Source organism: Staurois parvus, unplaced genomic scaffold, assembly GCF_062004578.1.
Source record: "Staurois parvus isolate SC_StPar_1 unplaced genomic scaffold, SC_StPar_1.0 ptg000155l, whole genome shotgun sequence".
Taxonomy (NCBI): domain Eukaryota; kingdom Metazoa; phylum Chordata; class Amphibia; order Anura; family Ranidae; genus Staurois; species Staurois parvus.
In genome coordinates, this window is record NW_028317951.1 from 1 (window position 1) to 21,492 (window position 21,492).

The 21,492-nt window shown below is 42.6% G+C and overlaps 1 protein-coding gene across 1 annotated transcript in view; it reads left to right on the top strand.

The window, feature by feature from the left end:
• Positions 1-874: 874 nt before the first annotated feature.
• GMPS (guanosine monophosphate synthase) overlaps positions 875-21,492 on the top strand; it is a 44,275-nt gene continuing 23,657 nt past the window's right edge. The window contains exons 1-9 of the mRNA XM_089675663.1: positions 875-889; positions 3,751-3,848; positions 6,958-7,061; positions 11,470-11,663; positions 14,023-14,188; positions 16,079-16,230; positions 16,383-16,556; positions 20,408-20,513; positions 21,043-21,158. Coding sequence (XP_089531789.1) covers positions 875-889; positions 3,751-3,848; positions 6,958-7,061; positions 11,470-11,663; positions 14,023-14,188; positions 16,079-16,230; positions 16,383-16,556; positions 20,408-20,513; positions 21,043-21,158 — 1,125 coding nt within the window. The remainder of the gene's footprint in view (positions 890-3,750; positions 3,849-6,957; positions 7,062-11,469; positions 11,664-14,022; positions 14,189-16,078; positions 16,231-16,382; positions 16,557-20,407; positions 20,514-21,042; positions 21,159-21,492) is intronic.

The following is a 21,492-nucleotide window of genomic DNA, read 5'->3' on the forward strand; positions in this document are numbered from 1 at the left end:
CCCTTCCAGGGTGAACGCCTCTCCAGGGCCACCCTGGATGACATAAAAAAATCTTGCTTTTCTTCCGCAGTCCAAGCGGGGGAAAGAACCACGTCACAAGCACGGTCCCTTCTTTTTATGCACGCAAGGAGCTTTTTCGCCCCCCCAGATCTGCTGATAAGGGTTCCAAGCTGTTCAAGGACCCCTATGGGGGTACCAAGTGACCCTGGACTTCCAAGCCAGTGAAGCAGACGGACAAGTCCTCCCCAGCATGAAGGTCTGCCCAGGGTGGGGGTTTGTCTTCGCTACTTTGCCGCCCTATTGACCAGTGCAGGATTTGCTGAGTCCAGGGGTGATTGTTCTAGTCCCAGATTCAGAATGGTTTCAGGGGTTCTACTCTAACCTGTTTACAGTTCCGAAAAAAGGACGGTTTCACCCGATCCTGGATCTCAAGGCCCTGAACTGCTTTGTTTTGTGCAGAAGTTCAAGATGGAGCCCATTCGGTCTGTGGTGTCCTTCCTTCATCAGGGAAATTTTTTTGTCATCTATCCACATCAAGGATGTCTACCTACACATCCCATCTCTATGGGACACCAACGTTTCCTTCATTTGCAGTGAGAGAAGAGCATTATCAGTTTGTGTCACTGCTCTTTGGTCTCGCCTCCGCTCTTCGGGTTTTCACCAAGGTGCTAGCTCTGGTCCTGGCCTTGCTCAGGCAACAGGGGATTGGTTATCTGGGTGACCTACTGAGCGCGGAGTCTCACTCGACCTTGAGGGACGATGTGGTGATCACAATCAGCACCTTGCAAGAGTTCAGGTGGATCCTGAACATCCAGAAATCCACTGTGGCCCAAACCAGGAAAGGAAGCTGGAGTATCTGGGTCTGACTCTCAACATGGCGTTGGCCAAGGTATTCATTCCGCTGGCAAAGCTTTAGAAACTTCAGTCGGTGGTTTGCTTGTTGCTGTCTTGCCGGTGGCCCTCCCTTCCCTGTTGCATGCAAGCCTTGGGAATGATGGTCTCTGCCTTCAGTTCAGTACGCTCCTTTCCATACAAGGACACTTCAGAGGGAAATCCTGTCCCAAGTGGAACAAGTCCCCCCGACTCCTTGGACACTCAGGTTTGTCTGGGTCAAAAGACAAGGACGTCTCTGCTTTGGAGGTTTCAGCCTCCTGTCCTTCAGGAGGGGAAATCATTTCTTCCCTTGCATTTGGCAAGCTCGGCCCAGGGTTGATGGACGTCGGAGGTGTCCCAATTTTATCAATGTCTTGGAACCTCAGGCTGGAACATCTTTTGGGGGCTCTGCCTGGAACAGTGGATGGAACATCTTTGTGGGCGCCCGGTCTGGAACTTGTTGGAGAATGCCACGGCAGTGCCCTATGTCAACCACCAGGGGGAAACACAGAATGTGGCCGCATCAGTGGCCTCCCGCATTCTCAGGTGGGCAGAGTGTCGTGTATCGGCTCTCTTCCGTGCACATTCTTGCCGTGGAAAATTGGCAGGCGGACTACCTCAGCCGTCAAATGTTGGACCAAGGCGAGTGGTCCCTGCATCCAGACGTGTTTCATCAGGTGTTCCTCCACTGAGGCACTCCAGACATGGATCTCCTGGCATCTCAGTTTAACAGGAAGGTGCCGAGCTTCATGGCCAGGATGAGGGATCCGCTTGCGGGTGCAATGGATGCTTTGGTGGCATCATAAAGCTAGTATTGGCTCCTCTGAGTTTCCTCCCCTCAAGCTTCGATCCCGGCTGCTGCAGTGGATAGAGGCGGAAGGCATTCTGCTCGACTTGGTGGCTCCGGATTGGCCTTGCCACCCTTCGTATTCTGACGTCGCGCAACTGGTTCCTTGGCTTCTACTGCTCAGAGCAGATCTTCTGTCTCAAGGTCCAGTCTTTATCCCTACTTTATGGCCACTCTCTTTAACGGCTTGGCTATTGAAAGCCAGGGTCTGAGAGACAGGGTTTCAATAGCCAGAGTTGGTGATTTCTACCATGCTGAAGGCACGGAAGTCTACTTCTATGAAAATCTACAATCGTACCTGGAAGGCATATTTTTCCTGGTGTGAGGCTGCTTGTGTTCATCCTCGTTTTTTGTTTTTTTTTTTTGTTTTTTTTTTTTTGATGGCTAGAATTTTGTCTTTTCTGCAACAGGGTGTTGAATAGAAGCTGGCACTAAATACCATTTAAGGGCCAGGTCCTCTAGCCTCGCACTCTTTCGTTCAAACAGGCATGTGGCACCTCCTGTGCGCTCCCTGTTACTGCCATGGGATGTGAATCTGGTTCTCGCTGTTCTCCAGAAGCCTTCCTTTAAAAATATCAGGGAGATTCCCTTGCTAACTTGTCTCAAAAGGTGGCCTTTTCAGTGGCTATTTCTTCTGCCTGCAGAGTGTTGGAGTTGGTAGCCTTGTCCTGCCTTGTCTTGTAGGTCTCCTTATTTGGTGGTGCACAAAGATAAGGTTGTTCTCCGTCCATGTCCTTCATTGTTCCCAAAGGTGGTCTCTGACTTTCATTTAAATGAGGACATTGTTCTACTGTCCTTTATGTCCTCACCCATCGCATCCTAAGGAGTTCGCTCTGCATGCCTTGGATGTGGTTCGAGCAATTTGAGTGTATTTGTCTGTTACAGAGTCTGTTCTGAGGTCGGATTCCCTTTTTGTGATCATGGATGGGCCAAGGAAAGGTGTGGCAGCTTCTTCTGCTACTGTTTCTAGATGGATTCGGCAGACAGTGGGTGTGGTTCAAGCTTGCGTCATTAAGGGTCAGGTTCCTCCCTTTCCCATAACTGCACACTCTACTCAGGTGCTTAGTGCCTCTTGGGCCTTCCGTCATCAGGCGTCTGTGTTTAAAATCTGCAAGGCGGCTGTCTGGTCATCTCTGCACACCTTTACAAAATTTTACAAGGTGGATGTCTTGGCATCTGAAGATGCATGTTTTGGCCACAAAGTATTGCAGGCAGCTGTTTGAGGTTTTTGTTCTCTCTTTGAGGGGGTTGTTTTCTGGTTGGGCTCCTGTGTTTCTGTTGAGCACCTGTTGCCTTGGTTTTTGGCCTTGGTTTTTCCCACCCCTCACTGTTAGGTACTGCTCTGGGACATTCCTGTGGTTGAGAATGGAAGATGCTGTGTCCGACGATGAAAAAAAGAGAACAGGATTTTTTTTTTTTTTTATGCTCAACTTTGAGCACTTTCTTTGAGTTCATTGACGGACACAACACCCACCCCTCTATGAATTATTTTCTTATTTGCTGACACTGCTTGCTACTAACTGGATTGCCTATGCAGAGAAGGTGGTTTATATCAGCCAGGACTGCCCATAGGCAATGCAGTTTCTTTTTTTCTGCCTCGTGTCCTTCTCCTGTAGGTGGCGGTATAAACTTATGGTCGAGAATGGAACACGCTGTGTCCATCATTGAACTCTGAGAGAGGGATTTTACGGTGAATAACAAAATAAACAATTTTTTTTCTGAGCTCTCTATGTATATGGTACTGATGTGCCATTCCTACAAGCAGGAGAGGATGAAGTATTGATGTTTACTTTTTTAATGTAGGGCTCAGAGCCAAAGGCCTTTTATATTGTACAGTACTTATTTAAACCTAGTAAGAGTGAAATACATAAAGCTGCCGAGGGATCAGTTGAGTAACACTTCCACTTTAATCTGAAGTAGATTTTACATATGAGCTCTTGCACATTTCATTGTAGAAGGAATTAAATGAAATAAAATTGATAGCGGATTATGCACTGGTAAATTTTAACTATGAAAGTATATTATTGCAGATGATGAACAAAGTTTTCGGTGGAACGGTCCATAAGAAAAATGTGAGAGAAGATGGTGTCTTCAATATCAGCATTGATAATACATGTTCTCTGTTCAGGTAAAAGATTGCCTTTCAGATATATGTTTAGCTGAAAGAACAAGCTATTGGGCATGAAAATGTAATATATCTGTTTGTTAATATATCCAGCACAAATAAGACCTAATTGTATTTGCAGAACATGTCAAAAAAGATCAATTCTAAATATCGTAGAAGCATTGATAGACATAATAAGGCAGTTATACATACAGGCACTATCTAACTGCCCTCAGGTGAAAGGGGGGGGGGGGGGGGGGGGGAAGGAGCTGCACTGATTGGATACGCTTACACTGAAGGAGGGGGTAGATAAAGGAGTTGCAGGGCTGGTCTCTGGTACTGATTTATCCCAGAAAATAGAGGCAATTGGCAAGGCTTAATGTCCTGTCTGATTAATCCCATCACCTGCTGAAGGGTTGACCTGTGCTGTCTGAATGTAGCACTAGCAGGTGATATTCGCTGGATCAGAACATGCTCATATCATGGTATTGATCTCAGTTTTGTTTTATACATTTGGTTTGGCTGTTTGTAATGCAAGTTGCAGATAGAAACACTACTTGGTAGCAGACTTAATGGCAAGAAGAACAGAATCTGTGCTTATAACAATTCCTATTTTAAAACTACTCCATTCTGTGTTTACTCTGCCTATGTGCTTCTAGTCATAGTGGCACAGATGGATTAAATTGTCGGTGCAAAAGTTAGCTATGTTGTCCATATTTGCCGTAATTAGTTAAATGTGCCCTTGTCACACCACAATCTTGGTGTGATGTGCAGTGCAGAAAAATGCACACTGGATGGGGCTGTGTCACCACACTACAGCGCAGCACACTGACCTTCAATGTGTAGACTTGAACTAATAACTTCGAATAAAGTTAAAAAAAAAAAAAGTAAGCAGTGTGATGCACTAAAACGAGTGTCACATTGCCTCTTGTTGGAGATCACATTGACAGCTGCCTTCGTGTCCAAATGCTGTGTTTTACCATGCGGGCTAATGTAAACCAAGCTTCAGACAGAATTAGATTTAATGTCTGATTTTACTGTACAATTTATTTAAAACACTATTCTTATGGGCAGCAACTTCACTTTTGTTTCATTCTCATACCAGTCTCTGAGAAAATGACTAGCCTCACCCACTCCCTCTCTCATAACAGAGTTTAGTGTACAGCTTGCTGTAAACTCCATGTCTCCATTCCACTCTGCACTTTGCTGGGCTTAGAATTGTATCTTATCTCTTGCTCTTAACCCAAAAAAGAAAACCACATAACCCCAGCTGCTGGTGATACAATAACTCGCCGTTGGTTAAAAATGAAAAAATGTTCTAAACACCCAGCCCTTAAAACAAAATACACCACAACTAACTAGTGCAAAATATGTACATAAAAAGTGACCAAAATATATTTATGCAAAATAACCAGCAAAAATATACAGTGAGTCTAATATGAAAATCTGTGATAGGTTGTCCATAAAACATACTGTAGTGATTCCAGTGTAAATACAGTATTTGTGCTAAATTGTCCTCAGCATATTATAAAGTCTATATGCAGCAGTGTTTCCACCTCTGTGTTCACAACTTCCTAGATAGGCGAGAGGCTTACCAGATAATTATGACCCCCTTATGAGTTATAAACTCTTTCCACAACAGAATTGTATATAGCGGAGTATCCAAGGTTCCCTGACCAATAGAACTGGATCTGGTTCTTTTCATGGACTTCAGCTCAGTGTAGTACTTACATCAAAACAGAAACAACTTGTCTGATTCCTCCACAACAAAATGGGTTTACTCCTTACCTTATGCCCCAAACAGTGCTTATTGGGTCTATTCCCCGTCTCAGAAATTTTCCAAATTTCAGATTATCTTTTTACATGAAACTCTCTTTATCGCCAGGTTGTTAATTGCCCGGACTTGGCTCTGGGCGCTGCCACCTACTATGCCACACTGGGGGTGGCTGCGATTAAATAGTATATTACCATATAAAAAGGGTATCTACACGCATAGAGGATGTCCCGCTAAATATTACAAAATTGGGATAAATGACTGACTCCACTTCTACCTGTGATGTGGAAGATGACACGTGATCGTGGTTTGCTCATGTCATGACTCCTTTCGTCACTTGTATTTATCCTTATGGTATTGTAGGGGTTTTGTCACTTTTATTGTCTGCCTGTGGCACGTGTATTATTTTGATGCATTTACAGAATCTGTCACTATACTAGTCTCGACTTTTGGTTGCTGTATATTGCTGCCTCATTCTTCTCTTCATAAAGAGTGGTAAAACAGAAACCACTTCATAGTGTAGCATGCACCAGACAGCCATATATCACTCACAATTATCTAATGACAAAGCAAACGACCACCACCTCTCAGTTCAATGCTATGGGTAGGTAGGAAGCTCACCAAATATCTAGGACACATGAATTTCAACCTATTGAATTAACAGGTACACTTTTTCTAGGATTCTAGTCATTCTGGAGCTTTTTCGACTTGCGCATATCAGCATTTTCAGCTTTATTCTGCATGGGGGGGAAAAAGTATAGAAGTCCATTCTGCCTGCCTTCTGCCATTCATTCATCTGCTGCCAGAAGTGAAAAGAAAAAACAAGCCACCTATGGGCAACACATTAGATACCTAGATAACATCTACTTCCTCAGTAGAGAATCTGTGGGTCCCCATTACACGCACACGCACGCGTACGTACACACACACACACACACACGTACGTACACACACACACACACACACACACACACACACACACACACGTACGTACGTACACACACACGTACGTACACACACACGTACTGCTCGTGGCAATCTTTTTACTGTACTTGTTTTCCTTTTCCAATAAACAAGCTTCAGAAACCTGTATACTTTTAGTAGGTTTTCATGGCTGGACAGCAGCTGAGCATCTGATGGCCTCAAGACTGCTAAGCAGTTTTAAGGGGTACAAGTAGTACAGCCTTCTAAGTCAAGACATTAACCTGGCAAACATTAAAGATCTCTATGATCTTCCCTGCTGTGAAGAAGTGTATGTGTAAAGTGTACAAGAGCCTGAGCTCCTCTTGTTTATGCAAGCTGAATGTTTTTTCCCTTGTATTGGTTTTCCTTCCTTAATGGTTTAATGTTTGCTTTCAGGGGACTGCAAAAAGAGGAGGTTGTACTGTTGACACACGGTGACAGCGTAGACAAGGTAGCTGATGGATTTAAAGTTGTGGCACGATCTGGAAACATAGTTGCAGGTATGCATCTTAAATATCTATTTGCAGTCATATGACTGTCTGGTATCCTTAATATGACCCTGACAGATAACTATATATAGATTGCTTTCTGTCACTTCTCTCCACTCTATAACCCTTCCTCCATCATGTGGGCAGCTTGTCATTCTGTGTTAGATCAGATAATATGTGATATTAAATTTGATACATATGAGTTTTTATTAAAGTTTTGACAGTATCTGAAAATCGAATGTGTATTTATTCTGGACTGAGTGAAAATCTCTGTGGTCAATAAATGAATTAAAATGAAGGATGACAAACAGCCACGATCACAGTTATTGAGGAGTCTTTGAATAGTATTTTCTTTCTTGTCCATTGAAAGACTTAGGAAACAGGCTAAACTGTCGCCTTCAGGAGATTGGGAAACTGGCAAATAGTAAGCCCTCCTCTACCCAGCATGTCTAGGGGTTTGGCTGCCTTTTCCTCAGCTCTGCCTTTTCTTTGGCTGCTAAGAAGATTCCTACTAAAGTGCTGGTGCTTTTAAAGTCAGTGACTTAATAAAGATTCTTATTACTACATTGTTGCATTAAGAGGAATTCCAGGCTCCCCTGGTAGCTGCTGACTTTTAAAGTGGAAGTAAACTCCCACTGGAAACTTGTACCTATAGGTAAGCATATAATAAAGTGGAGCTCCACTTTAGGCTGGTCTCTACATAGAATCTATCTGGTTCTGCTGCTCCTCAGCACTAGCTTTTGGAGGCCATGCCCTGAGCCCACTGGACTGGTCATTGCAAGGTTAGCCTGGAATATGGGACCGTTAGGCACTGGGCTCTAAATTGTGGCACTTGCCAGACTGTACTGTTAGTTAGCTGCAGACTATTTTCCATGTCTAAAGCTTTGAAATAGCTCCAGGTGTTGCCCTGTCTCCGAAGACTCATTTGGTGTGTAATCCAGTAAGCACCAGGTAAATTTCCCACCGCTGCCTTTTCACAACCGTAATGGATAAAGCTGAGGGGTCAGTCGCTGATGCCATCTGTTGGGTGGTGCTCTGCATGTTCTCCTTACCACCATTCCCGAAGGAACCATCTCCAAGTGGACGCCATCCGGGATCCAAAAACATCTTATGTTTTTCGAGTGTAACCGCTCTTTCATCAGAGCCAAATCTGTATAGCCTAACCCTCACCATGAGGGTTAGGCTATGCACATTAGGTTCTGATGAAGAGGGGTTACACTTGAAAAACGTATGATGTTTTTGGATCCCGGACGGCATTCACTTGGCGTTGGTTCTTTCTGGGTCCCACTATCCACTGGCTTGGTATGCTGTATTTTCTTCATTGTTTGTGAGTATGTTTTTATTTCTAAATAATCAAGTACCCCTGGGATAATGTACAAGGCTGGTGCGCCCTCTGTTGCTTGTCTCTTTACAGTTGTTAGCGACCTTCCCCTGCAGTATCTGGTTCTGAATGTCCCGAGCCTAACCAGACCCTATTTCTTTCTCTGATTCAGATTGGCAAATGTCTACCTGTGGTGAGGCTGTGAGACAGTCTCCTGAAGTGGACCCAGATTTACAAGAATTTGTTTCAAACCTTATAGATGGAGTGTTACTACCCTGCACCCGGGGGATCAGCCTGTTTACTCAAGTCTTGGATCTTTTTAGAGCTCCTACAGCTGCAAAGAATTTCCCACTACATCGACTTGACTCCTTCCATTCTGAGCACTGTAGACACCCTGGAGGTTCCTGGGCTTTGCCTGAAAATGTGTTGGAACTTTTTTTTCTTTGAGAAGTAAATTATTAATCGGTGGTCTTTACGCAATATAGTTCCACTGGTAATTCACCCTAACAGGCAAAGTACCAGGCGGGTGGAGGGTGTGTTCACTTTCTAGAGCTTTCACAAACCGTGCCTCCTAAAATATCAGTTCGAACTAACTGGTGTTGCTCTGTAACCTGTGTTGGCGATAGCTTTAATAATCCAGACCAAGTCAGAATTTGGTTACCCCTCCAGGGATGTAGTCTCTTCAGATCTGCTGTTGACACTTTCATTAGCAACATCATGAGTGGCCGGAACATGCTGCCTAAATGCAGGACATCTGTAAAATGGGTGGAATAGTCCCACCATGTTCTTCCATCTACCGGTCTGTATGCGCATGCATTCTTCCTTTACCCTGCCCCCCTTCCCCCGATTCTTTTTACTACCAGCCTCTAGAGCTGGTTGGCTATCTATAAGGATATCATACTCTGACGTCTTTCAATTTTCATTGACTTCTCACTGTGAGGTTGTTCGCCTGGTTGGCATTTTTTGCTCCTATCATAGATCCTCTTTTCCCTGAATTCCGTGGGTTAAGAAACGCTGACATTTTACAGTGTCGCCACTGACACTGGTATAAACAGCATCTGTTTGTATCAAGACCCGCTCCAGCCGTATTACTCTACCACAAGCGTTCTCAATGTACGTGGTGACATCACGTCCTGGCCCTGCCCTATACGGTTCATCCATCGACGTCCTCAAGGGGCGGTGGACCTTCTCTTGTAGAGTGGTTCATCTTTTCTGTGGACCTTTTTTGGCTGTCCATATTCCGGTATGGGTATTGTCATTTTGAGACTTCTCCCAGTGATTATAATTTTTCTGTTCACATTTTCTGGGTCAAGTTTACTATGTTCAGGTTACTAGTTGTTCCACCTGTTTTGAGGGATTGCTGGTGGGCTTGCGCAGTTTTGCACTGATTTAGGCTCAACGTTCCCCTCGGTAATTTTTCTCTGACTTGGTCTGGGGCACCACATGGATCCCAGTTTACTTGTCTTACTAGGCTTCTCCTCCCTGGGTTTAGACTCCTGCATTGGTCCTTCAGGTACCTTGTTTTCCAGATTGCTCCTTGTGTCTTGAATCTGTCACTGGCTGATTTCCCACCCCTCAGTTGGGACTGCTTTTGGACATCCTGAAATTCCTGGATCCTGCAATGGATGAGAAAAGAAAATTGTACTTGCTGTAAAATGTTTTTCTTCGTGTCCTTTGAAGGACATGGTTGCATCTGTGTGCTTTTTGCTCTTGCCCTTGGTACCTCTTTTGCTTAAAACTGAAACATGCTGGGTAGAGGAGGGGCTGGCTTATGTTTTTTGTTTGCCAGCGTCCCAACCTCCTATATACCGTAAATCCAACCTTCTCAATTCCTGTGTCCATTAATGATTCTAAAAAAGATGTTACAGTAAGTACAAACATATTAATGTAATTAGTTTCTAAAATGTGCACAAAATCAAATTTTTTTTCATATTTGATATATCAGATACACATAATTTTTTAGCAGCAATATAGTGTGTCTGTCCTACAATCCATTCAATGTTTTTGTTTTTTGTTTTTTTTTATAAATTCTTTTAAGTTTAAAATATACAAGTTGAACAGGCATTTGCAACATATATAACAAGTAGTGGTCATGATACATTGAGTGAAACATATTCATCTCTGTATGATATTGATTTACTAACAAACACCACCTATTATATAAAGGTAGCGCCAGTTTAAGAAGACTAGAGTACCTGAGAATAACTGAAGTGAGAGTGGGTTAGGAGATATCTGACCTGAAATTTAATGTTGCAGCTTCAAGTGTTACTACACAGGGATCAACTTACAATGTGTCAAGAGGTTGTTTAGAGAAAAGGGGGGGGGGGAGAACAATGGGATAAAAAGGGAAGGTTAGGGATGTGGATGGGGGCCCTACAGTCAAGATAACAGGACAGTTGCCTCCAAACATTAGAGCCTGTCCTTCATTTGCAAATGTAAAAGAATCCAATGGAACCAAGTGGACTTGTATGTCTTGTGTTGGTTTTTTCCTGATAGGATCAGGTCCTTTATTTGCCAGATTTCTTCTATTTTGCGTGTCCATAGTCATGGTGGAGGGGTGGAGCTTTTCCAATGGTTAGAAATACATGATTTGGCAGTGTTTATCAGAGGTGGTAAAATATTTTTTGATACGTCTTTGTGGGTAAGGTAGAGAGATGCAGGAGAAAAAAGACTAGGTCATAGGGAAGTGGTTAATCTGTGAATTTTTGAGCTAGGTCCCTATGCTGGGTCCAGAAGGGCTGTGTGGTGGAGCAGGACTAAAGGATATGTTACTTAAAATTTTATTTTGTCAGGTAGACCCTCACATCACATAGTTTTCAGTAAAGCTTGTCAGTCTGGTAGATAAATCTGAAACATAATTTGCCTGTGTGGAGCCAGCAATAAACCTACTGCTGAACATAATGGAACGGGGAATAATAAAGTACAGGTTTTAAGGATATGATTATTTGATCAGTAAACTAACCAGTACTCTAGTTCTAATTTCTGTTTGTACTATTCATTTTACAGTGGCAAATATGTAAACGAGCAATAGAAATCTTGTATGTGTTGTAATATAAAATTCTGTGGTTGGTTTTTAAACATGTAATTTATTCTTCAAAGGCATTGCTAATGAGTCCAAAAAACTTTATGGAGTTCAGTTCCATCCTGAGGTTGGTCTCACAGAGAATGGCAAAGTGATGTTGAAAAACTTCTTATATGATGTTGCGGGATGTAGTGGGACCTTTACTGTACAAAACCGAGAGATTGAATGTATACGAGAAATTAAGGAGAAAGTGGGATCATCAAAAGTTCTGGTAAGTATTATGCATGGATGATTGTATGGCACCGATCTGTTGGCCACAGTTCTCAGTGATTGCTTCTATTTATTAGAAAATTCTGTGACCATAAACATGCCTGATGAAGGGGTCATGCATGGCTCTGAAACATCTCAACTTTATGCTGTGATGTGATTTCTTCAATAATACTTCTGGATGCTATTTCAAAGATTCCTGATGTGCTGGTGATATATTATTTAAAGTGTTACTAAACCCAGGACCCTGCAATCACTATATCTGGTCTCCCACAGTACACAGAACTTGGAAATGCAATTATTTTAATAAATATAAACTGCTAAATACCTTTTCTCATCAGCAGTGTAGAGCAGTCTTGTGACTTCTATCAGTGTCCAGCAGAGCACTGGTTAAAGCTTGTAGGAGGAATTTTCACTCTCCCCCATGAGGCTGCAGGACCCCTGACCCTCTGTCTTCACAGTGCTGATTGGTCTTATGCTGATCACATGCACTGTCTAAAGAAAAAAAAAAACTCTAGCAATACTCACCAAACTGAGCATTTGCAGCTTGCCTCCAAGCCTCTGTTCTATCAGGAGATATATTGGGGACAGTAGAAGGGGAGTATCAGAGAAGAGAGGATCAAACATTCTTTTTACACAGGGCAGAGGATTAACCCCTCTGGTTCCACACTGAGTATAACAAGCATGCTTTACTACATATACAGACTGATTTTACTGTTGTGGGTTTAGTAACACTTTAAGTGTGCGAGTCTGCTTGCACCCTGAGTGAATTATACGTTGACTGCATATTCCTGCAGTACCTTTATTGTGGTCAGCAGCTTAGGGGTGGTTTCACATCGCCATGCTGCAGTTTGGCCGCAGCCCAAGAGGTGGTGCAGTGTACCCGTGGTGTTTGTGCAGGTGATCTCCGCTTTACTGAATGCTTTGTTAGATTGCATGTTTTTGGTGGGTTTTCTGAAAGCACACTGAAGATCCAGCATGCAGGACTTTTGGTGTGCTTTTAGAAAGCACACAAAAAAAAACACAATCTAATAGAGCTCGATGGGAAACCGTGGGTAACCCACACAAAACCTCACTGCACTGCACTCAGACTGCAGCCAAACTGCAGACGGGTAGTGTGAAAGAGGCCCAAATGCCTATGCACTGCATTAATGTGTGTTAATGAACACTCGTTTTGCATGTTAATGTGCATTGAATTAAATGCTTTCTGCCTACCCACAATACATGTACTGCGGGCAGGCAGCAGAGCCAGGCTGGATCACATACGTGTACGTGATCCATCTTTTTCACTATATTTTAGTGAGCACAAAATTATTTTAATTTACGTTTTCAGTATTAAGTGTCAAGACCTGTAAATTGTCAAATGGAGGCAGTCCATATTATCTACTGGAATGACTCTGACAAATTGCCTAAGGGCTTATTCACACTTGCGGCTGGGGAATGTTAAAAAAAATAGGCTGCTGAGCTGTGGTTTTACTGCCACTCCTTACACAGCAGCTGGAGAGGGCTGTATACATGCGGTGATATTTTGCTCCTCATTAAATTTAAATAAATTCTACCCCATGTCATTTGACAGGCTGTATGGAGTAAATGGGGCCAGTGACGTGGTCTTTTCAGGGTTAAAACAGGTGTTGAGGTGACATATCACCTCCCAGCCGCCTGTTAACCATCCTCTGAAAAGCTATTCACTGAGGATTTGCTTTTACGCGGTGGGGGAGGGGTTCAAGGGATTGTGTCTGGTGTAAATTAGCCGAACAGAGGTAAGATACCTACTGCATAAGTGTGTGTGTGTGTGGTTTTGTTTTTGTGGTGGTTTTATTTTTTAACAAGTAGACATAGGCATTGTTTTAGTGAGTTGGCTACTATACAATATAGACTTGCTTTGAGAGTGCCACAACCATTTTGGAGCACTGCAAAAAAAAAAAAAAAAGGTGAACCTGCATATGTAATGAGTAAATGTTAGTGCCCCCTGTATAGCAGTTTTAATTTTATAATTTCAGATATCACATAGAATAAAATTTTCTAAGATATTAACAGACATGGCAGAAATGAACTATAGCAAGCAGATCCTTTTCATGTTTATCTAAAAACAATTGAATATGATACCTTTTTACTACACAAAGTTGAAGCACAAAATAATTTAGGTATTTCATACATGTGAGCTGTCCACAGTTGGGTCTGGATATGTTTTGAGTGTAATTTTCATCTCAAACACTTTTTTTTATTTTTTTTTTAGTCAAGCTTACTCACATATTTGTTAAACATACAGTATTTTAAGCATTTTTTTGTCACTGATGTGAATAGAATAAATTTGTATATGAAACTCTTATGTGAAATACATTGCATGTTTCTGTGCTCTGCAGGTGCTATTGAGTGGTGGAGTAGATTCTACTGTCTGCACAGCTCTATTAAACAAAGCCTTAAACAAAGACCAAGTGATTGCAGTGCATATAGACAATGGCTTTATGCGAAAACGAGAGAGCCAGTCTGTGGAAGAGGCTCTGAAGAAACTGGGAATTCAAGTCAAAGGTGGGTTTTGCATGCTGTCATTTCCAGTACAGTGCAATGGTCTCTTTGGGAATGCCTTCCACTTCAACAAGTGTAAAAGCACGCAAGTGCCACTGCATGCAGTGCATGTTTTCAGTATTTTTGTGAAAGCAGAATTAACCGTCTATTATAAATTAAAGTGGTATTAAAAATCAACAATGTAATATGCTGCAGGTAACCAATCATATATTGTGGCTGCATTCTTTTTTTTTTTTTTTTTTTATTGGTCTTTTTTTCCTGTTTTCACCTGGTGATCTAGGCCATGAACGCACATCCTGTATAAGTCTGGCCATACACTATACAATTTTCTTTAGATTTACCTTCAACTATGTAGTGCAAGAGCCTGCCTAATTGGATACAGTTGAAAGTGTTGTTTAGGTTTGACCTATTATATGGTTTTTGGTAAATCTAAAGCAAAAATCTCAGGAAAATTGTATAATGTATGGCCAGCCTTAGTGTTCCTATTCTGGATGAAGGAACAAAGCAAGCACTTTTGGGCAGCTGCATTGCCAGTCTAGTGGGGCGGGAGCATTAGATGCACAAGCAGATTTAAATACTTTTAACAAATCGAAGCCAAACTCCAGCTAATACTTTATAAGCAGTTACAACAACAGTTTTTTGTTCCTTTTGGGATAACAGTTTCACATAAAAGCTGATCATTGTAAGCCCTGCTGCCAGTATAAATGGTTTGCCTTATCCCTATTGCTGCAAGAGAGCTTGTTCTTTTGAAAAACACACTTACTGGATGATTTACTAGATGAAAATGGAAGAAAGAAGGTATAATAAAGAAAACTAATGCAGCCATCACATCTAAGAATTGGTAAGCTGCAGTATGTTTGCTTTTGAGTTTAAATACTGCTTTTAGCACAGTTGTTGCTACATAGGATAGGGGAACTGACAGAACAAAGGCTTGCTGTACCAAAATATTTTTTTTTTCATGTTGGCAGTGATGTTCAGTCACCTAAGGTCCTTTTTTTTAATTTAACACTGGAGTTCTGTTTTTAAGCTGACCTCTGTGAAAAATTCAAAAGTACCCTTGCATAGGGGCTACCCTGCACTGTAAGGTTTAAATGCTTGTTTTTGAGTAGGGTACCTTTTTTAGATGCAATTTTTCTTGCCAAATCTCTCACTGCCACAGACTTTCTCCTTTTCATGTGATTGGTCCCCAAAGCCTCTTCCGCACGTAGTCCGCTCATCATACTCTGTCATTCGGTATACTGTAGGACCATTGTAAGTGAGGACGCCAATGGTCCCACCCACAACCCGGAGCGCTGGAGGAAAGTGAGGGGAGAGATAAGTAAAGGGGCAAGGGTAGTTATGGATTTTTCCTGAAGTTCAGCTTTCAGATAGGTGGGACAGGTTGCAAGCACTTTGGTTAAATCTTGACCATCAGGTCTAAGGTTTGGTATATTCTTATGGAGAAACCATCAGAAGAAACAATACTGTGTTTGCCCATTAGTGGATATTCCATGAGTATGTATGCATGATTTGTTGAGTTCACTGACACTAGGAATGGACATGTTGATGGTTATTGACATTCTCTCCACCAAGGTCCCAAACAGACGTAAGGGCTTGTTCACTTGTGAGCATAGCGATAGTGTGCTGTAACGCACCATGTGCGTGTTGCAGTGTACAGCAGAAAAATAAAGCATACACCTTCATGCACATTTTCATGGGTTGAGCTGATTTACAGTGCGTTGCAGTGCGTGTGAACGAGTACCAAAAAATGGTGTGTTATCAGTGCCCCATAGCACCCTGCATAGTGAAACCTGTTTTTGATAGTATTGTTCTTTGATATAGTAGCATTACATAGCCTGGTGCATTATTAGCTGTTTAGAAATGTTCGTTATTTTGGACTTTGTGTTTTAACAGTTGTCAATGCAGCACATTCTTTTTATAATGGTACAACAACATTGCCAATATCTGATGAGGACAGAACACCACGTAAAAGAATCAGCAAAACCCTTAATATGACAACGAACCCAGAAGAGAAGAGGAAAATCATTGGTGACACCTTTGTGAAGGTATTTTGGTAGTGAGTATTGATAGACTGCACAGGTGCTGAGTGGATGAGCTTTTGGGATGATGCGGTTAGTGTCTGAACTTGTGTTGGATAACGGGAGGTTTGTCTGCAAGTGTTAACTCATTCCATACCGGTTTGCTTGTTCTTTTCCAGATTGCCAATGAGGTTATAGGTGAAATGAATCTTAATCCTGAGGAGGTCTTTCTTGCACAAGGCACATTACGACCGGATCTGATAGAAAGTGCATCTCTTATTGCCAGTGTTAAAGCTGAAGTTATAAAAACGCATCACAATGATACAGAACTTATAAGAAAACTGAGGGAAGAGGTAATTGTTCTTGTTTTGAAAAGCATCTCATTCAGCTTGTAGAAGGAATATGCATTTTTTGCTGGTTTACTTGTTTGGATAAAAAAAACATTACATATGGCGTGTATAAGAAGAAATTTGTTATCACATGTTTTTACTTTGATAGACGTGTTGAAACTACTGCCATGTGGATAGCAATTCTGCACAGACAAACTGGCTAGCTGTAATAACACTAGAAAAGCTACAATTTCTGGGGAAATTGTGTGAAGTGTTCTTGCCTCCACCAGTAGTCTACAACTGGAGTGGGCGGAGTAACTGGGTGGAGTGGCTTGAGTAACTGTTGTGTGGTTGGAGTGGCTGGAGTAACTGAAAAGGTTGGACTGGGCAGAGTAACTGTGTGGAGTGTTTGGAGTGAGTAAAGATAGTAAACATTACACTAACCAATTGATTGATCAAATGTAAAAAGTGCACATGGCAAGCTTGATTGTCAGGGTTCCAGGTATGACCAGAGGTGTGTGGACTGACACAGGGAAACGCAGGCTTCAGATATGGTATAAACAATATAATTTATTAAGACTAACAATACAAAACGCAGTGCAAAACTAAACATAAACACAGTGCAAACAAACCAAACCACCCACCGATAACAATACATACAATACAAAGAGTAGTCAGGCAGGCCGGGTCAGTAGCAAACGGAGTACCAGGAACAGGCAGGAGAGTGGTCGGGGTCACAAGCTGGGTTCATTAACTCACGGGCAGTGTGGTGCAGAGGGTCAGGCAGAGAATGGTCAGGGTCACAAGCCAGGGATCAAACAGGAGAAGTCAGCAGAGGTCAGGATCAGGCAGGGTCGGCAACAAGTCAGGCAGGAACAGGAACAGAGGATACAAGATACAGGGGCCCATGGAAAAACACACACCAAGGCCCTGACTCTGAGTCTGGCCATTCCTTAAATACAACCCCTGAAATCAGCTTCAGGTGTTTGGCTGACTGCAGGGGTGAGTCTCTGATTGCTGAGAGCACCCGCTGGCCAGCCCTGGTACTGCAGCCCACAAGGCAGGTGAGTCCCACCATTATTGGCAAGTCCATTCCTGACATTGATAGAGTGAGAAATGCATTTCAACTTTTAATTATTTATAGTTTTAAAAACTATAAATCCTACAGCGAAGAGCTTTATATTGTGAGAATCACAACACTGAGACCTACATTTTGATGCATAGTATATCTCTGAAATATTAAAAATGAAGGCAGAGTCGCAATTTAGAAATTGTCCTTCAAATTTGAGGTGGCTAGAGTGGAGTTTCAATGAATATCAATGGGCTGTGTGAGTTGCAAACAAATGGTCATATTGTGAAAACTATCAGGACTATGGCTTAGCCGTTTTTAGTGGCAGCAGGGATAGCTGAACGTTTTGATATAAGATTTGTGTAGGTGGGCTTGCAAATGAGGGAGTGGTGGCAGTTTAGAAATCATGTTCTGATTTTTCAGCTCACACTCTAGCTTTTGTCAGCTCCCACTCTAGTTTTGAACATTCCGCCATTCATTCCTATGGGACCAATTTCACCACAAAAATGCCGATATTTCGTGAACCATTCGGCGAAATGTTCCACAAAGTAATAGCACACCAATCGGGAACAATCCACACATTTCGGTGTATTACTGTCTATGTAGTGTAAAAACTGTGGGAGGAGTTAGGGTGGTAAATTTGGCTATAATAATAAGAATATATATGTGAGATAACAGGCTACGTTCACACTAGCACTGTGCAGGCGGCAGAGAGGCGTTTGGGAAGCGGTAAAAACGCTTACCAAACGCCTCTGCCAATTCTGCACATTACAGCACATGGTGCTGTTCTAACGGGAGCGTTAGCGTTGCGTCACGGCAAAACGGACGCCTCTGGTCGAGTCAGGAGGCGTTAAAGCCTCCTATTCTAGTCTATGGTGCCGTTCCGCAAACGCCCGGCCGGTGTTTGCGGCTGCGGTTGCGGGGCGTTTGCGGAGCGGTAACACCATTTAAACTTTATTATAGGTGTTTGTGGGGCGTTTTTAACGCTTGGCAAACTCCGCTAAACCGCGCATGCAGCGTTTGCCAAGTGTTAAACACTCCCCAAACGCCGGACCAACGCTTGCCAAACGCTATAGGGGCGTTTGGCAAGCGTTGGTAAAACAGTCAAGTGTGAGCGAGCCCTAAGTGGTCTTGCCATGCAAGAACACTTAATAATCAACCATTCTCTTAACCACTTGCCTACCAGGCACTTATACCCCCTTATTTACCAGGCCAATTTTCAGCTTTCAGCGCTGCCGCACTTTGATTGAAAATTGCGCGGTCATGCAACATTGTACCCATATGAAATTTTGATAATTTTTTTCTCACAAATGGAGCTTTCTTTTGGTGGTATTTAATCGCCACTGGGCGCTTTACTTTTTGCGCTATAAATAAAAAAGTGCAAAAAATTTGAAAAAAAAAAAAGTTTTTGTTTCTATTATAAAATTTTTCAAACAGGCATTTTTTCTCCTTCACTGATGTGCGTTGATGAGGCAGCACTGATGGGCACTGATAGGCGGCACTGATGGGCACTGATAGGCAGCACTAAAGGGCACTGATAGGCAGCACTAATGAGGTGTCACGGATAGGCGGCACTAATATGCAGCACTGATAGGTGACACTGATGATGGGTACTGATAGACGGCACTGACTGGCATCACTGCTGGGCACTGACTGGCGGCACTGACTGGCACAATCCCTGGGCACTGACTGGCAGCACTGGTGGGTGGCACTGGTGGGTGGGCACAGGTGGATGGCACTGGTGGGCACAGGTGGGTGGCACTGCTGGGCACATGTAGGTGGCACTGCAGAGTGGCACAGGTGGGTGCACTGCTGGGCACAGGTGGGTGCACTGCTGGGCACAGGTGGGCGGAGCTAGTGGGCGCACTGCTGGGCACAGGTGGGCGGAACTTGCGGGTGGCACTGCTGGGCACCGATCATCAGGGCACTGATCATCAGTGCCCTGATGATCGGTGCCGATCCCTGCTCTGACAACTGCCGGTTCTCGGCAGTACTTTCCTCACGATCTGACAGCGTGAGGAAAGTGCAGCCGAGAACCGGCACTTGCATTTCCCTCTGATCAGCGTGTCATTGGACACCGCTGATCACGTGGTAAAAGGCCGCTGTGATTGGCCTTTTACCACATCACGTGATCAGCTGTGTCTGTAGGACACAGCGATCACGGAGAACGCCGGGTGCGCGCCCCCTGGGGCGCGCAGGAGAGCGCGTTCTGGGGGGACGTCATATGACGTCCACCCAGAACAGACCGGCCGCAGTGAAGCCGTCATTCGGCTATCTGCGGTCGGCAGGTAGTTAAGCTGGCCATAGATGCATTGAAATTTGCCCATTTTATGTAGAAATTGGACACATTTCAGTCCACCTATGCCTGTTCCATATAGAGAAGAGTCGATTTAGCAATCAGCTGCTCTCAAACTGGAATGTTGAAAAATTTTCATGCAGTTATTGTATTCTGACAGGGGAGAAGTTCCTGCTGTCGGAATACAATACCACAACAGGGAGAATTTCTTCATCCACCTCGAATGTATGGATGGGGGGACTCTGTTGTGGCTTTGTTTGGGTTTTTTTAATCCATCTGTGGCTAGCTTTGGTTTGTTGTTTTGCTGGTCGTGTTAAATTGTTATATCTATATTAGATAAACCCTGAGGATGATGTAAATATGCAGATTATCATCCAGTTCTACAACAAATTCTTTGCAAATTGGCCTGTCTAAGGCTTTTTTAAGGGTTGTGAAAAGAAACGCTCTTGACTATTGATGTACTCATCATGGCATTTCTATTTTATTATAAAGCTACTTTTTTCCCCTTAGGGTAAAGTAATAGAACCCTTAAAAGATTTTCACAAGGATGAAGTTAGAGTCTTAGGAAGAGAGCTTGGGCTGCCCGAAGAATTGGTCAGTCGACATCCCTTCCCAGGTATGTGACTTTGTTCTGTGTATTTGTTGCATTCACTGCATAATTGTGACTGATATTTTATAGATGTGGTTTAGGATCTTCTTTAAACCACATCTTTAAAAGCTCTAAAAATGTTGCTTATGAGTTAATGATTTTTGATAGATAGATAGAGATATATAGATAGATAGAGATATATATATATATAGATAGATAGAGATATATATATATATATATATTATACACACATGTTTGGTGTGGAGTTATCTTAGTACAATATCTTTTAGATGTTAGTGGCAAGCCTGAGCATCTTGAGGAAAATATAGCGGGTGTAGAATTTGTAATCTACATGGTAAGAGAAATGTTCTAGGCACGCCATGCTGGATTTTTTTTTTTTTTTTTTTTAATCTCACATTTTGTAATCCAAGAAGGGCATTTATATTGGATCACTAAAGACTGTTCTTTTATTCTAAAAGTGCATCTTTAATGGAGAAAAAATATTTTATTTTCCCATTTTAAAACATTCTTTCTCTTTTGGTTTCTTTTCTGACAGGTCCAGGATTAGCAATTCGAGTAATATGTGCCGAAGAGCCTTATATCTGTAAAGATTTCCCCGAGACAAACAATATATTGAAAATAGTTGCAGATTATTCCGCAAGTGTTAAAAAGGTATATAATCATTTCTAATTGTGCTGGGCTGATTATTATTTCTAGAAATTATAAACAATTTTGTCTCTAGGGCTCGTTTATACAGATAGTCTATCTTATTTTGGAATTGGATAATTAACCACTTGACCTCCAGAGGATTTACCCCCCTTAATGACCAGGCCTCTTTTTGCTACTTGGCACTGTACTAATTCAACTGATAATTGCGCGGTCATGCAATGCTGCACCCAAACGAAATTTACGTCCTTTTTTTCACACAAATAGAACTTTCTTTCGGTGGTATTTGATCACCTGTGCGCTTTTTATTTTTCACGCTATAAACCAAAAAAGGCCAAAA